General features: G+C 35.4%; 1 protein-coding gene across 1 annotated transcript in view; it reads right to left on the reverse strand.

Moving 5' to 3' along the window:
• Positions 1-119: 119 nt before the first annotated feature.
• Positions 120-16,838, reverse strand: part of LOC127832135 (molybdenum cofactor sulfurase-like) — a 49,122-nt gene continuing 32,403 nt past the window's right edge. The window contains exons 5-15 of the mRNA XM_052357373.1: positions 14,663-14,742; positions 13,655-13,854; positions 12,748-12,864; positions 11,377-11,988; positions 10,539-10,701; positions 9,510-9,597; positions 7,764-7,891; positions 5,168-5,305; positions 4,051-4,160; positions 3,154-3,258; positions 120-946 (exon numbers count right to left, since the gene is read on the reverse strand). Of these exons, the coding sequence (XP_052213333.1) occupies positions 854-946; positions 3,154-3,258; positions 4,051-4,160; positions 5,168-5,305; positions 7,764-7,891; positions 9,510-9,597; positions 10,539-10,701; positions 11,377-11,988; positions 12,748-12,864; positions 13,655-13,854; positions 14,663-14,742 (1,834 nt within the window). The 3' untranslated portion in view covers positions 120-853. The remainder of the gene's footprint in view (positions 947-3,153; positions 3,259-4,050; positions 4,161-5,167; positions 5,306-7,763; positions 7,892-9,509; positions 9,598-10,538; positions 10,702-11,376; positions 11,989-12,747; positions 12,865-13,654; positions 13,855-14,662; positions 14,743-16,838) is intronic.

Genomic DNA, 16,838 nt, shown 5'->3' on the forward strand with positions numbered 1-16,838 from the left:
AAACAAGAAATGTGTTTGTCGGAAACACTATGTCCCCTTCTGCGCCGCTTTGATTTATTTGTTTTTGACCTTTGACCTTGAAGGATGACCTTGACCTTTCACTACTCATAAATGTGCAGCTCTATGAGATACACATGCATGCCAAATATGAAGTTGCTATCTTCAATATTGCAAAAGTTATGGCAAAATGTTAAAGATTTTCTTTTTTTTTCTCAAATTCAAGGGGAGATAATTCTGGACTTATAACTTCGATATTGCTCATTTTCAATAGGGTTTGACTCATCATTCAGATAAAGACACTGTGCAAGTTGGGAAATGATTGGATGAAAACTGTGGACTTTATTGCGTAAACAAGCCTTATTTCACAATTTTCTTAAATTTAAGGGGAGATAATTCTGGACTTTTTTCTCTGATGTAACCCATTTTTGATAGGTTTCGAGTCCTCATTAATATCAACACACTGAACAAGTTTGAAAAGAAGTGGATGAAAAATGTGGACTTAATCGGATAAACAAGAGAAAGTCTAACGCACAGACAGACAGACACCATGCCATCCCATAAGCTCTTCTGGCCTATGGCCAGTAGAGCTAAACAAATCAATATCACTTAGGCCAAAAAGTAAGTGTTACAAATGAAAATATGTTTAATTGATCTGGTACAAAACCAGTTCAGGAATGTTTGCTGCAAAATTATAACAAAAATTTAAGCAGTGGATTTCGAGATAATTTTGTTAATACATTTATACCCAACCACAAAGCATGGTTGCTTTGCTTTTTGATGGAGAAAAAGTCTTCTGGTCCAAGAAAGAATGTGGCATAAAGAACAAAGCATATGCAGATGAAATGTCCAGAAATCAGATTGTCACAAATACAGGGTCTCCCACTTGTATTTCTGTAAAATCCCTCTCCACCTTCCATGCATGACCAAGGTGAATTCCAAACGGAATCTGAAAAGGACCAAAGTTCAAAACCGTTTAAGATATCTGTTGAGAACTTTTGTAAGAAAGGTTACAAAGTGTACTGGGAAAGCCTATCTGGCTTAAAATAGAAAGCCTAGGTTTTATTAATTTTAATTCAATTGTGAAACTCGAGGGATAAATGTGATTTAAAAGTATTTTGATTAAAATAACAATAAGGGCTTTGTCACAAATATGACCAATACTCCTGTACTTCTTTGTCAATAATGTTCAAGGGCAAATGACTTGGGGGGGGGGGGGGGGGTGAAACAAGAGCTGTCAGACGCGCTCGACTATTTGAGTGCTTGACAGTATAACATAAGCCATCATGGAGAGGGGGGGGTATAATGTGGGTGTGTGATCATTTAATAGATGATCTTACAAAAATAAGAAAACAAATTTTTTATTTTTTTTAGGTTTAAGGGGGGTGGGGTGATGGGAGAGGGGGTATAATGTGGGTGTGTGATCGTTTAATAGATGATCTTTCAAAAATAAAGGGGGGGGGGGGCGTGGGGGATGGTTTGGGTGGAGTGCATTGTGGTATGTCAGGTAAGTGTTGTTTTTGTCAAACTTTAACATAGATTTATCAATAATATGCATATTCTAAGTATAAAAGGGGCCATAATTTGGTAAAAATGCTTGATACAGTTGTCTGCTCTTGTTTATAGGTTGGGGTCATGTTGGTTAACAAGTATGCAAACTATGAAAGCAATATGTCAAAGGATATAGGAAATATTTGGGGTAGTACGCAAACTTTAACATAGATTTATCAATAATATGCATATTCTAAGTATAAATGGGCAATAATTCTGTCAAAATGCTTGATACAGTTGTCTGCTCTTGTTTATAGGTTGGGGTCATGATGGTTAACAAGTATGCAAAATATGAAGCAATATGTCAAGGGACATTGAAAATAGTTGAGGTAGTACGGAAACTTTAACATTTGCTGCATATTCTAAGTGGAAAAGGGGCCATAATTATGACAAAATGCTTGATAGAGTTGTCTGCTCTTGTTTATAGGTTGGGGTCATGTTGGTAAACGAGTATGCAAAATATGAAAGCAATATGTCAAGGGACAAAGAAAATATTTGGGTAGTACGAAAACTTTAACATTTGCACGCTAACGCAGACGCTAACGCCGGGGTGAGTAGGATAGCTCCACTATATATATTTTATTATATATAATAGTCGAGCTAAAAAAGTAACATCTGATTCAAACAAACTGACTTCCCAACAAACTGATACACAGAGTGACCCCAATGTACGCCCATGCTGCAGTGGTTTAAAGAACCGACATAATTGCTGACTTAACTACGGTGCATTTTTAGTACTTTTGTCATTTAACTTGCATGAGATCTCAATACAAGAATACATAAATATCACATTTTAAGTTTTAATGCTTTTCAAACAAGAACTGTTTGTGCTTGTTTTTTTTTCTGTTTCTTGTCAGATTTTTTTTGGACAAACTGTTTTTATTGCAGGAGCCAAATCACTAAATCTGCATAATGTGTCTGCTTGTTTTCTCACAATAGCTTGCTTCATTCCTGAGCTATTTAGCCAAAACCTTTATTTTAGTAACAGTGACCTAGAACTTGATCACACACATCCCATGTGCATTTCCTGGACAAAACAGTATCTACATATGGGCCGTGCTATGTGAAAAGGTGGTTTAATGCATGTGTGTACAGTTTCGTCCCAGATTAGCCTGTGCACAGGCTAATCAGGGAAGACTTTTTCTGTTTTCTGATATTTTTCATTTCAAGAAAGTCTCTTATTAGCAAAAATCTAATTTAGGCAGAAAGTGTCATCCCTGAATAGCCTGTGCAGTCTGCACAGGCTAATCTGGGACTACACTTTACGCAATTGAACATTTTCAGAGCAAAGCTCATATGTTTTGTTAAAAATTATTTTGTTTTAAATTAATTGAGTACAAAGTAAACAATTCTTCAATATTTACTTGCAGTGACCTTAACCAAACCAACAACATATGCAATCCCTTGTTAGATCTTGATATAAGGTATTTAAGCATATATAATAACAACACAATAGCTCCATTTTGTTACTGAAAACACTTGCACCACTTATTGAAATATGGATTTCATCTTTGAAGTGTTTTTTCTTCTTCTGCTTTCAGAGGTTCTTGTCTTTAAAGAACCTCCAACATAAAGAATAAGCTGTTATACTGTTTCCATGGTTACCTTCTTTCCGCGCCAGACGGCAAGTGTTTTCAGGGGCTCTCCAGACCGTTCCCCACTACTCTGGTCCATACACACCATCTGACAACGGGAACACTGACCCTGGCTCTGTGCATGGAGTGGAACATTTGAATTATTGTGCCTTGTACTGGGAAAACTGGGCATAATGCATGGGCGTAAATTGTTGTACTGGATTAGGCTGTGCAGTTGGCACAAGCTTATCTGGGACAACACTTTCCTCTTTATCAAACTTTTTGTTTAAAGGAAGTCTCTTTGTACAAAAATAAAATCCACTCTGGATTGCACGGACAGCACAGGCTAATCTGGGATGACACTTAACGATTATTCATTTAGCGAAGTTATCCCCAAATCATGCATATTATGTCATGCTGCAATTATGAACAACTGATGTGCATCATGATATATGGCAATATTAAGTACCATATCGCAACTGATGTGCATCATGATATATGGCAATATTAAGTACCATAATGAAGTTTCTTACCTTTATTACCTTTAAAAAAAAAAACTTGTTTGTAAAAACACATATATTTAAATAATTTGGACATGATCTGCAAAATTAAACTTAAAATTAATATCCTGAACAAATATTTTGCTAGTCAAAACCTACAAAACAAGACCAGAAACATCTATTACAAACACCCATATGTGTTGTAGTACTATTCCAGTTCACAAGCAAAGAGTGTCCAAGAAAAGATTACATGGATTGACAAAAGGAACGATGGAGACTAAGAAAAAGGCACACATACATAATGCTGATCAAAAGAAGTAGCAAGAACATGGTCAAGTTAAGTTGTTATTATCTAATCTTGTGAATTATATTTCAAACACTATGCTCTTATTTTACAAACATTTTTCACAAATAATAATATAAGACACCTGAAAGTGTAGTTTTCCAATTTGCACAGAGCTCCAGGTATCTTCCTCAAACGGGGAACAACCTCTGACAACCAGGTTGGCACGGAAACGATCCACAAGATTGTTCACATCTGAAAGAGAGGCACTGTTGTGTTATTGAGTGACAGAGATAGCTTATTGGTATGCGCTTTCCTAAGTTCACTCTTATTATGGTATTATGACATAATACATTATATTATGACTGATTAAAAGATCTAAAGGCCTTTATTGTTTATGATATAGAATAATGTAAAAATAATGTTGTTGCATGCATTGGTAAGCATTTATTTCGTTTGTTAGTATTTACTATGATACAATAAAATAAAATAACGTTTAGATGATAAAAGACTGTAAATTACTACAACTTTGTTTTCGTTAGCACTTTAATTCAATTGCACGTTCGTATAACTTTAATACAAGACTCCATTGGTTAACCTAATACCGTACAGAGATATCAATGTTCCATTAACATTCGTATCTTAATATAAGCTTATTTCTGTGAAATTACTACATCGGCGTATCTTACCAATCAATTGTGTTACGTAATAAAAGCAAAAAGTGTATTATACAATATCAAGTGACATAAATAACATCAACAGGTGATTTTACCCATTTATGCCTAGTGGACTCTCCCATCCTTCTAAATTGAATCAATATATTTCCAAAATTAGGGATGTCTAGTATATTTATTTCTATATTTAGAATTTTTCTTACAGAAATTCCTTTAAGCAAACAGCGCAGACCCAGATGAGACGCCGCATCATGCAGCGTCTAATCTGGGTCTACGCTGTTTGCCAATGCCTTTTTTCTAGACGCTAGGTATAAATTGGTTAATGTCAGTTATAAATTGCCCAACAAGAGCACATCTTTGTCAAATGGCATGGCGGTGATTTTCATTGCCACATTCAAGGGCAAAAATAACAAGATCACTGCATTTAAACATTTTTTCTTGTACCATCTGCACTCCAGGGTTATTACACTTTTCAAGTTCCAAATCAATAAGGATATGTGGAAACAATTTAACTGACCGAAAGATTGAGTGACTAAAATATACTAGCTGTCCAGGATGGTTCGAGAGGTATTTATAAAGGCACTCTACCAAAGCATGCATCTGCATCGCCTTCTTGGTAACGTTCTAGAATCTTCTGGTGCAGGGCTGCAGCGCTGTCCTGGGTGATCATCAGGTACTGGGACTCGTTGGACAATGACAGCCGCATATCACTACCTGTCGAGTCATCTGAAATTAGTCAGTATCAAAAACAAGTGTTGGAGCTGCCTTCTATTTTGATGTGTTTGTTTGTTTGAGGATTTAAGGAACATGTATTGGTATATAATACTATTTGGCTTAAGTATGTATTTAGTAATGTAAACCACCTAGGAAATCTCTGAGTTAGTTAACTGATGCCATGATATGATAGAGATACTCTTGAAAATGGCCGAAAATCCAACTAAACAAAACAAGAGGGCCTATCAGGCACAAAGTCGCTCACCTGTTATTCAAAGGTACTGATCTGTTCTGTACAGCCCAAGATGTCATTAGAACAAATGTTCTAACCAACTTTCATGACTAGTGAACACCCTGGCAGCCACGTTTTTCAACAGACAAGAACCATTTTTATACACATCCAAGATATCATTTAAACAAATATTCTGACAAAGTTTCATGAAGATTTATGAAGCCATATAAGGACTAATTCCCCGCCCCCTGGTGGCCATGTTTTTCAAGCGACTGGAACCATTTTCGAACTTGTCAGAGATATCATTGGGACAAATCTTCTGACCAAGTTTCATGATGATCGGACAATAAATGTGGCTTCTAGAGTGTTAACAAGCACCTTCGTTGAATTGATATCTCCCGCCAATATATTTCTGGACACAAAAGTTTTCTGGATGGATGGACAACGCCAACGTGCATCATCCTCTTATCCATATATATATATACTCATACCAAGTTTCAATAAAATCTGTCTAAGCACTTCCAAGATATGGCTCCAGACACACAAAAAAAGCATTTTTCAAGATACAAAGGGCTTTTATTCCTTTATTATACAATGGTGTACGATGCCATATGGCATACATCAGCCTCTTATCCATATATATACTCATACCAAGTTTCAATGAAATCCGCCAAAGCACTTCCAAGATATGGCTCTGGACACAAAAAATGACAGAAAGACGGACGGACAGACAACAACAAAACAATATCCCTCTGCCTATGGCGGGGGATAACAAGGTTTTACTATAGCTATTTAAGGAAAAATGCCACGACCCCTCGACCCACGACCCCATGGCAGCCATGTATTTCCACCAACTGGAACCATTTTTGAACTCATCCATTGGGCCAAATTGTCTGGCCAAATTTCATGATGATCGGACAATAAATGTGGCCTCTAGAGTGTTAATAAGGTTTAACTAAAGCCATATATATCCATATTAGGAAAAATGCCCCGCCCCCTGGTAGCCATGTTTTAAAAGCAACCGAAACGATTTTCGAACTCATCCAAGATATCATTGGGACAAATCTTCTGACCAAGTTTCATGAAGATCGGAAAATAAATGTGGCCTCTAGAGTGTAAACAAGGTTTTACTATAGCCATATAAGGAAAAATGCCCTGCCCCCTGGCTGCCATGTTTTTCAACCAACCCGCATCATTAATGAACTCGTCCAAGATATTATTGGGATGCATCTTCTGACCAAGTTTCATGAAGATCGGACCATAAATGTGGCCTCCAGAGTGTTAACAAGATTTTACTATATGCCATATAAGGAAAAATGCCCCGCCCCTTGGCAGCCATGTTTTTCAAGCAAATTTAACCATTTTCGAACTCATCCAAGATATCATTGAGACCAATCTTTTGACCAAATGTCATGAAGATTGGACAATAAATGTGGCCTCTAGAGTGTTAACAAGGCAAGTGTTGACACCGCACAACGGAAAAAGGCGATCACTAAAGCTCACCATGAGCACGTTGTGCTCAAGTGAGCTAAAAAACCCACTTAATTCTTAACTTATGAAACGTGTAGCAATAGGTCTTGTCTTCAACGGTTTTATGAATGGCTACAGGAACTTTTAAGAAATGTGAAATGTGAAGCAAGTATTTATTGTATTTTTTTTTATTCTTACAAGTTCATATTTTTCATTAATTAATGGATTGATGAAGGCATAGAACATTAACAGAGACATATATGTACAAAGATGTGTGTATAATTCAATACTATATTTTTAGCATACTAGAGGAATTGCTATTTTCAGCAGCAGATGTTTATACTCTCGTCAATTTTGAACACAAATTATTAAGAACTGGTGTAAAACCGTGTTGAATAATGTTTGCTAACATGAAATATGTCACACACAAAACCACATTACTAATTTCAATGTTGATTTCATCTATTGATACTGAAGCTGAAAGTGCAGCATTTATCATGTGAAACATCATTGAAAAACAAACAACAACAACCCATACATGTCACTATGTTGTGTATAGCAAATTCAACCTTTCCTGCCCAGAAAGTGAAAATTGCAATATGCAACCATCATAAAACCAGAACAGCCTGCAAGTTACTGGAAGTCAGTTCAGGTTTTGTTCTGTTTGCTGCTCATAAGTGCCTTCCGATTGGAAGTGAAGCCTTTAAAACTAAAATGCTTTAAAGTGAGTATCTCAGTGAGAAAAGTATACATTGTTAATAGTTTTACATATGGAGCTCTTCAGTTTTGAGGCCCGAGTGTCGTCTGCTGCTTGACGTATCAGACGACAGCCAGGTCGACACAGTGCCTCGCTTAACCAGTCTGCCACCACATCACCACAGTCTACACTGGACACTCTGCAGTAGAATAGAGACACGGAAAATGTGAGCATTTTGTAGAAGAATGTGTACATTAAATGTGAATGGTTTGTAGTAGAATTTGTACATTCAAAAAGAACGGATAGGAGTACAAATTGTACATCAAATGTGAATGTTTTGTAGTAAAATTTGTACATCAAGAATGTGGACATTTTGTAGTTGAATTTGTACATAAAAAAGTGAACATTTTGTAGTTGAATTTGTACATCAAGTGCAAACGTTTTGTAGTACAATTTGTACAATTTGAACGTTTTGAAGTAGACTTTGTACAGCAAATGTGAACGTTTTGTGGTATCATTTTTAAATTAAATGTGAACGTTTTGGATTAGAAATAGTGCATCAAATGCAAATGTTAAGTAGTAGAATTTGTACATCAAGAATGTGAGCATTTTGTATTAGAATTTGTACATCATATGCGAACATTTTGTAGTAGGAATTGTACATCAAATGTGAATGTTTTGTAGTACAATTTGGACATCAAATGTGAAGGTTTTGTGGTACAATTTGTACATAATATGTGAAGGTTTTGTGATACAATTGGTACATCAAATGTGACTGTGTTGTAGTACAATTGGTACATCAAATGACTGTTTGTAGTACAATTTGTACATCAAAAGTGACTGTTTTGTAGTACAATTGGTACATCAAATATGACTGTTTCGTAGTACAATTGGTACATCAAATATGACTGTTTTGTAGTACAATTGGTACATCAAATGTGAAGGTTTTGTGGTACAATTTGTACATCAAAAGTGACTGTTTTGTAGTACAATTGGTACATCAAATATGACTGTTTCGTAGTACAATTGGTACATCAAATATGACTGTTTTGTAGTACAATTGGTACATCAAATGTGAAGGTTTTGTGGTACAATTTGTACATCAAATGTGACTGTTTTGTAGTACAATTGGTACATCAAATATGACAGTTTTGTAGTACAATTGGTACATCAAATATGACAGTTTTGTAGTACAATTGGTACATCAAATATGACAGTTTTGTAGTACAATTGGTACATCAAATGTGACTGTTTTGTAGTACAATTTGTACATCAAATGTAACTGTTTTGTAGTAAAATTGGTACATCAAATATGACTGTTTTGTAGTACAATTGGTAAATCAAATGTGACTGTTTTGTAGTACAATTTGTACATCAAATGTGACTGTTTTGAAGTACAATTTGTACATCAAATGTGAAGGTTTTGTAGTAAAATGTGAACATCAATAATGTGAACGCTTTGTAGTATAATTAGTAGATAAAGAATGTGAATGTAATATAAATTATATTGTTTAACTTAATATTCAAATAGAAATAGATGATGTTACAAATATCAATGTGAACTTTTTAAACCGTGCTTAAAATTGTAAAATACCCATAATAAAATATAACATTGTGGGCAACGTGATTTCAAACAGTAAGATACCAAAAAACACAAGGAGTATATAGCAAAATAATGGATAATTTCAGATCATTTTTCACAGCAAATCACTGTGGAACTGCCATTTTCGACTTGTACATTATATTTTATAACAAACAACAATAATCCAATAACTACCTCATTTACGAAATTTTATGACAACAAAACCCATGTTTACCTGTCTCCACACACTTTGCCGTTACAGAGACTTGCTTCATTTTGGTCCCCAACCATATCTGTGAGGCTGAGTCTAAGTACATTCATCCCTGGGTGACAAAGAAATACACTATGATCAACTCAAAATACCAATTTCACGTTGAGAATGAACAAAACTAACAAAAGCAAATCATCAAGTAAAACTGATTCATCAGGTAAGATTTATTAAGTAGTTATTGGATATTTATAGTAAAAAAAGTTATTTTAAAAAATTGTCCTTTTCTTTTATTTATAAATAAACTTTACGAGTAAGAGCATTTAACACACTTAACAAAAGAGGCAATTTAAATCAAATGCGTCATGTTCTGAGAAAACAGGGCTTAATGCATGTGCATAAAGTGTCATCCCTGATTAGCCTGTGCAGTCAGGCTAATCAGGGACTACACTTTCTGCTTTCATGGTATTTTAAGTTTCAAGGAAGTCCCTCCTTACCGAAAATCCAGTTAAGGCTGAAGGTGTCATCCCTGATTAGCCTGTGCAGACTGCACCGGCTTATCTGGGGTGACACTTTACCCACATGCATTCAGTCCTGTTTTCTCAGAGCAAGGCTCAAATAATGCTATCATACCATTTAGATTTTAGATCCAGTAACAGTAGGATATATCTAAGGTAAAGTTCACTTTGAATCGAAGAGGTCAAGGTTAAAATAGCAAATCAAAAGCCACGAAAACATGGTTGCCATACCGCCATTCCATTCAGAATGTAGATATGAAGAAACATAACATAACTATGAGCCTCACTCTCGGAAAAGGCATTTAATGCAATTGTGTCAAGTGTTGCCCCAGAATAGCCTGTTCAGTCCACACAGTCAAATCAGTGACAACACTTTCAACTTTTATTGTATTTTTCCCTTATAAGAGGTATCTTCTTAGCAACAATCCAGTTTAAGCCGAAAGTGTTATCCCTGACTAGCCTGTGCAAATCTGGTAAGACACTTTACACACATGCATTTACCCCATTACTCCCAGAGAGAGGTTAATATTTGTTGCACCTGGGAATGCAAGAATGAGCTGCCCAGACAACAGATCAATGGAGGGACGGAGCAGACACAGCCGGTACTCTCTCTTCTGAGTCAACGCAATGCCCGTCTCCGTGACAATCATCCACTCTCTGTCATACAACAGACCCCGGGAACAGAGCGGCCATCTTGTCACCTGTCGAGTGTTGGTTTTGCGAAGCGATACAAATTGATACCATATTTGTGCTAACTATATTGTCAATTGAATTTCTCTTTGTATTTAAATCTCAAACAGCATCTGGTTATTTTACTATAGCCAAAAAGGATATGAACATTAAGCTAATTTGCAAACAAATGATTAACAGAAAAAAATGTTTTGAACAAGAACTGTCACCATAGGATGACTTATGCCCCCTATAAACGCTTGATAGAAGTTATGAGCATTTTTCAAAACCTTAACACAGATTTTGAATTCTAAAGGCGGACCCTAAGTTCAACATCAAGGTCACAGGGGTCAAAATTTGTGTGCGTATGGAAAGGCCTTGTCCATATACACATGCATAACAAATATGAAGGTTACATCTCAAGGGACATAGAAGTTATGAGCATTTTTTGAAACCTAAACGCAAAGTGTGACGGAAAGACAGACAGACGGATGGACAGTCCGATCACTATATGCCCTCCTACCGGGGGCATAAAAATAGTCCTGATGTTTGTTAACCATTTCAATACTTTTACGAAAGGTGAATACAAAATATTTTTGACATGTATGAATTTATATCAATTGTAGGTGTTTCAAACCATTAAAGCTAAGTCAATTATAATGTCATAACTCTGTTAAATCTTATAATGACTAAACCCCAAAGCTTACCCTGAATGCAGCACATGACTTAACAGGGTAGAGGAAAATATCAGCCAACACCCTGCCTTCACAAGCTTCAAACTCTTCTGTTTCTTCAGTTACCATGGTAACTATGTCTGGATTTAAATCACCATAGGAATGTTCTTTGTTCTGAATCAACTGTTCTAATTTTGTATTTACTTTTCTTATTTCACTTGGCGTTTCAAAGTTCATTTCAACACAGACCATCATTTTATTTACCTTTCCAGACAGTTGTTGAGAAACTTTTGTATTTTCAATATTTGAACTTTGAGCTAAACTAGATTTTTCTTCATTAACAATTGTATTATCATATTGCGTATCACTAGCATTTACAGTAATATCATTCAATAACTGTGTATTCACATTATTTTTTTCAGAGACTTTGCTGCTGTCAGAAGCAGACACAGTTTTGCCGACTGGTTGCCAGATATTTTTGCTACAGAAGACCTGTTTATCACAACTCTCAAGGAAGCAGTCTACAATAAACTGCAGACATCTCTGGGCATCCAGCATGGTAGACATGTAGCCAAATGATACCCGTACTGCGCCCGTCGGTCTACCGTCAATTAGGTCAAGGTCATCTCCACACACATGACCTGCCTGGAAAAAAGACACGCATAAGGTCAATGTCATTACTACATGAAAGAAACGCCTGGAAAAACAAATAAAAACATGGTAATCAATACAAGTATGACATGCCAACCTGGAAGACCAGGTCAAGACCTACATATAAGACCTGCATGAAAAAAAGGGCAAGGTCATCACTACACACATGGTACAGAGTACCTGGGAAAAAAAATCAGAATGCAAAAACATAAAAGTTTACATCTGGTTTGTTTCAAGCACTTATTTAAAAAAAATTAACACATAGGCCTGAAGCAGATTTATTATGACATATTTCGTATGGCTTCTGTTAATAGTTGTATCTTTATACAAATAAATAAGAAATATGCCCGAACAATCAATTCTTAACTTGTAACAAGTTTTAGACAAAATAAATAACACATGTTGGCAAATGAGCCGAGCAATAATATGGGTCATGTTCTGAGAAAACTGGGCATAATGCAAGTGCGTTAAGTGTTGTCTCAGATAAGCTTGTGCAGTCTGCAAGGGCTAATCAGGGACAACACTTTCCGCCTAAACTGGATTTTTCCTAAGAAGAGTTTTCATTTAAACGAAAAATTTCATAAAAGCGGAAAGTGTCGTCCCTGATTAGCCTGTGCAGACTGCACAGGCTAATCTGGGACGACACTTTACGCACATGCATTATGCCCTGTTTTCCCAGAACACGACTCATATCATTATAGTATGTCACTGGGCTTCAGGAATGAGGTAGTTATAGCTGATGAATATCCTTACACTGAAGTTGCCTTGGATTTGTTCATCTGACATCTTCAAGTATTTCTGACAGGCACCAATGTTGCAGAAACACCCAGTTCGAAAATGAATGTTGTACAACTGCCCAAGCTTTTCAACCTGTTAACAGGAATTTCAACATTTTAAGGAATGTCAAACGTTCTTTATCCTTCCTATAAATCTGGACCCTTTGTACATGTATGTTCGGACAAAAACCTTGGGATGAAGTCCTTTTCATGAAACTTTGAAACACTTTGGGAAGTTCACTTTTATCATCATAATAATTTTTGAGACAGTGTCTTTAAAAATTGCTTAATCATAAACAATCTTTTCTCAATGCAATTAGTTATCATAACTGCAACAAAAGTCGTCAATTAAATCTTCTATACCATTTAGGGCAATTGCAATTTATAATCAAATGCCAAAGATTGTAATAGATAACCCATATCAAACGCCAGTTGGCCTGAAATGTAAGAAGAAAAGCGCTGACTGATGCATTTGTTTCCAAAAACTTTATGTAATTTTTTTGTAAATAGTTACCTTGCACATACTTTGCTTTTTGTGCTAAATAAGTAAACGTATCTTTGTAAAATTAAATTCAACTAAAAATGTCCAACTTGAAATTTCCAACAGCTCTAGAATTTATATTAAGGTACTAAACTAAGTTGCAGCATACCCTAAAAGTTCTACACAGGTTTAACAAATGGTAAGGGAGAAAACTTCTATTAAATGTTAAGTCTAAAAGTAAACTGAGTTGTGTTTCTTTAGAAACATAAAACCATTGACAAACGAGATTGTACTTCATGAAAGAATGATTTTCAAGAATAATAAAGAATAATAATAAATTAAGATATAGAAAAGTAATTGACAATGAGGGCTAGTCTGAGGGGCACTAAATTAAAAATTTTACCTCTGAGAAACCAATGTAGTTGCCATTTGCTCTCAACAGATTGAAGGTTACTATGGCACCCTGAGTTTCGATGTTCTGGAAGTTATCCTCACAGTACACTTCAGCCAGACAGCTACCATTGCCATGGTGACAAGAGGTCAACTGGTGATGGAAGAACTGGGCCAGGGTAAAGGTCATCTGTGAGATATCTAACATACCACCTGGAAGGAAACTCATGAAGCTCAATATAAGAAACTATATTACAGTTGATCCTTGTTCTGGGAAAATTGGGTTTAATGCATATGTCTAGATTGGAAAACCAGAATTATTTGTGCAGTTGCACAGGCTAATAAGGGACAACAATTTCCACCTTCATTGGATTTTTCCTAAAAAAGACACATCCTTTAAGCGATAAATACAATACAAGAAGAACGTGCTGTCTCTGATTAGCCTGTGTGGATTGCACAGGCTAATCTTGGACCAAAATTAATGCACATGCAATAGGCCCCATTATACCAGATGGTGGCTCAATAAAAGCGTAATCCCAATAACTTATTCTGAAATCATGTTTACTTTTTAACCTTTACCTGATTATCTCCTTCACTGGGATGAACAGAATTTAATTCCCTTTTTATGTGGAGCTAACAAATAACAGCAATCTGCAGGTAATTGCAATACAAAATGATTCTGTCATATAAGGTCCCAGCAGTCGACAAAATATAAAATATTAAAGTCAATCGCTCAGCATTGCACTTTCTTTGTTTTTAACTTTTCATAAGACAAATAGTAAATGATATTTCAGTTTTGCTTCATTGCTTTCTTTGAGCAAAAATCATGGACATTGCAACCACACATTTGTAGATACAGAAAATCATGGACATTGCAACCACACATTTGTAGATACAGAAAATCATGGACATTGCAACCACACATTTGTAGATACAGAAAATCATGGACATTGCAACCACACATTTTTAGATACAGAAAATCATCAGGATAACTTTTAGGTTGATAGTTTCAGAAACAAACCTGGATAGAACCTGTTCAGGGCATCAAATCCGTGCCTCAGAGAAATAATATCAAGGAAAGGGATAGTGCCATCCTCAAACCTGCAAAATATCAAGGAAAGGGATAGTGCCATCCTCAAACCTGCAAAATATCAAGGAAAGGGATAGTGCCATCCTCAAACCTGCAAAATATCAAGGAAAGGAATAGTGCCATCCTCAAACCTGCGCAATTATTATTAATAATTACTTTCAAGAAACTACATAATCAAACATCTTGACATAAATATTACATTAAAATAACTGTCTAATACAAAATAGCACGGAAACCTAACTGTTTTTGTACACACCTGAACAAAAAACATTAATTGATTTTTTTGGTAATAATTAAAGCATCAAATAATGCTGATGGGGAGTACACAAAAGTCTCCATACCTGTTAATTAGTAATGTCCATTAGACTATAGGAATTGTAATACAACAGGAGCTTGAGTATGGAAAACATGCAAACAACAAGTGAATGAAGGTTTCTGTAGTGAAGGTATGACTTTTAACTCTTTCAGTGGTGGAACCGAGTTTTGAAGGCCTTTGCAAACAGTTTGGATCCAGATGAGACGCCACAGAACATGGCGTCTTATCAGGATCTAAACTGTTTGCTGTTCTGATAGTATTCTTTGAAAAAAATCAAAGAAAATGCTAATTTTAGAAATTCAGCAGACAACATTTTAGCAGACGACAAATTTCCCAGCATGCAAAGGGTTAACCAGAACCATCTCTGGGCCATATTATTTGAACAGATTACTATTGTTATCAAAGACCTCAAACTTCACTCCTGTCCATAAGTCATTTACAATCTCAAAATAAAATTAGACAATTATTTTTTTATGTATATCAAATCAAGTATCTCATTATTCTGAAATGTACTTTAATCTAATGGAAATTCTCCACACACTGAAAGAAACATCACTTTGAACTTTTGATGAAACATCATTACCATTGGTACAAACCCTAGCTTTATATAATGAAATATGAATGAGATATGAAATTAAAAGAAAGCTCCACATGTGAAGTAACTAGCAAACAGATACGCCAACAACATTCAATCTTTTGAACTGCTACACTAGAGCTTTCTATGTTGGTAGCTGACTGAAGCAAACATGATGAAATCAGTGGTTAACTTTTTTTTAATTAATTGAGATTAGAATTCCAGAGTTAACTCTGAGTTATTACAGAGGAATAATTATATTCCCATTATATTTCTTATATCTACACATTCTTTTGAAACCTATGTGTTAATAGTACTTTAGTGAACACAGTTGTTTATAAAGATTCAAGAACTAAAGAATCAGAGATCATGATACTCTCATGGCAGAAAAAATAGAATGCTTTCACACACAGACGTTACTAAATGTTTTGCTTTTTTAAATCAGATTTGCACCAACGCAAGATGCATGAATCATTCCATTATTTACAATATAGTGCAAAATGAAACTCACGCATTCAACAAGTTAACAAGAAACCGTCGTAGACGGGTGGTGCTCCCCACAGGTTTTTCTGTCACAATATTGCACTATATATTCAGATAAAAGGAAACGTCTTGAGGGCACAGTAGTTGGGGGGACAAGAATTTTTTTATAGAAAATTTCAAAGGGCCATAAATCTGTAAAAATCATTCGACCAGAACCTGCTGATAATATGCACATCTCCTCTTGGTAGTGAAGCTTCCCATAAAGTTTCATTGAATTCCAGTCATTAATTGCTGAGAAATAGCCCGGACAAAAATTGTGCACGGACAGACGGACACACGCACAGACAGACAAAGCAGGTACTATATGCTCCCCCCCAAAACATTTTTGGGAAGCATAATTATAGCATAATTAATAATCATCGCATTTGTAAGAAACAGGAAAAATTGATTTGTTGCTAACTAGCTGATCCTGACACAGTTACTAGATACTCACGATAAATTGTGTGAAGATCATATATGATAGACAATTAAATAGCTTCTCAATAAAGGTGAAGTTTAAAATCTGGTCAGTATATCACACTGACCATTAAAAACAATTTATACATATTGCATTGACATTAATATAACAAAATATATTACTATTTGAAGTAGATCTTCTTTAAAAAAAAATTATGAATATTAATTGCCTTATAAACTCATACTTAAGAATATGAATATGACCTTAACCTTTAGTA

This window comes from Dreissena polymorpha, chromosome 5 (assembly GCF_020536995.1).
Source record: "Dreissena polymorpha isolate Duluth1 chromosome 5, UMN_Dpol_1.0, whole genome shotgun sequence".
In the NCBI taxonomy this organism is placed as follows: domain Eukaryota; kingdom Metazoa; phylum Mollusca; class Bivalvia; order Myida; family Dreissenidae; genus Dreissena; species Dreissena polymorpha.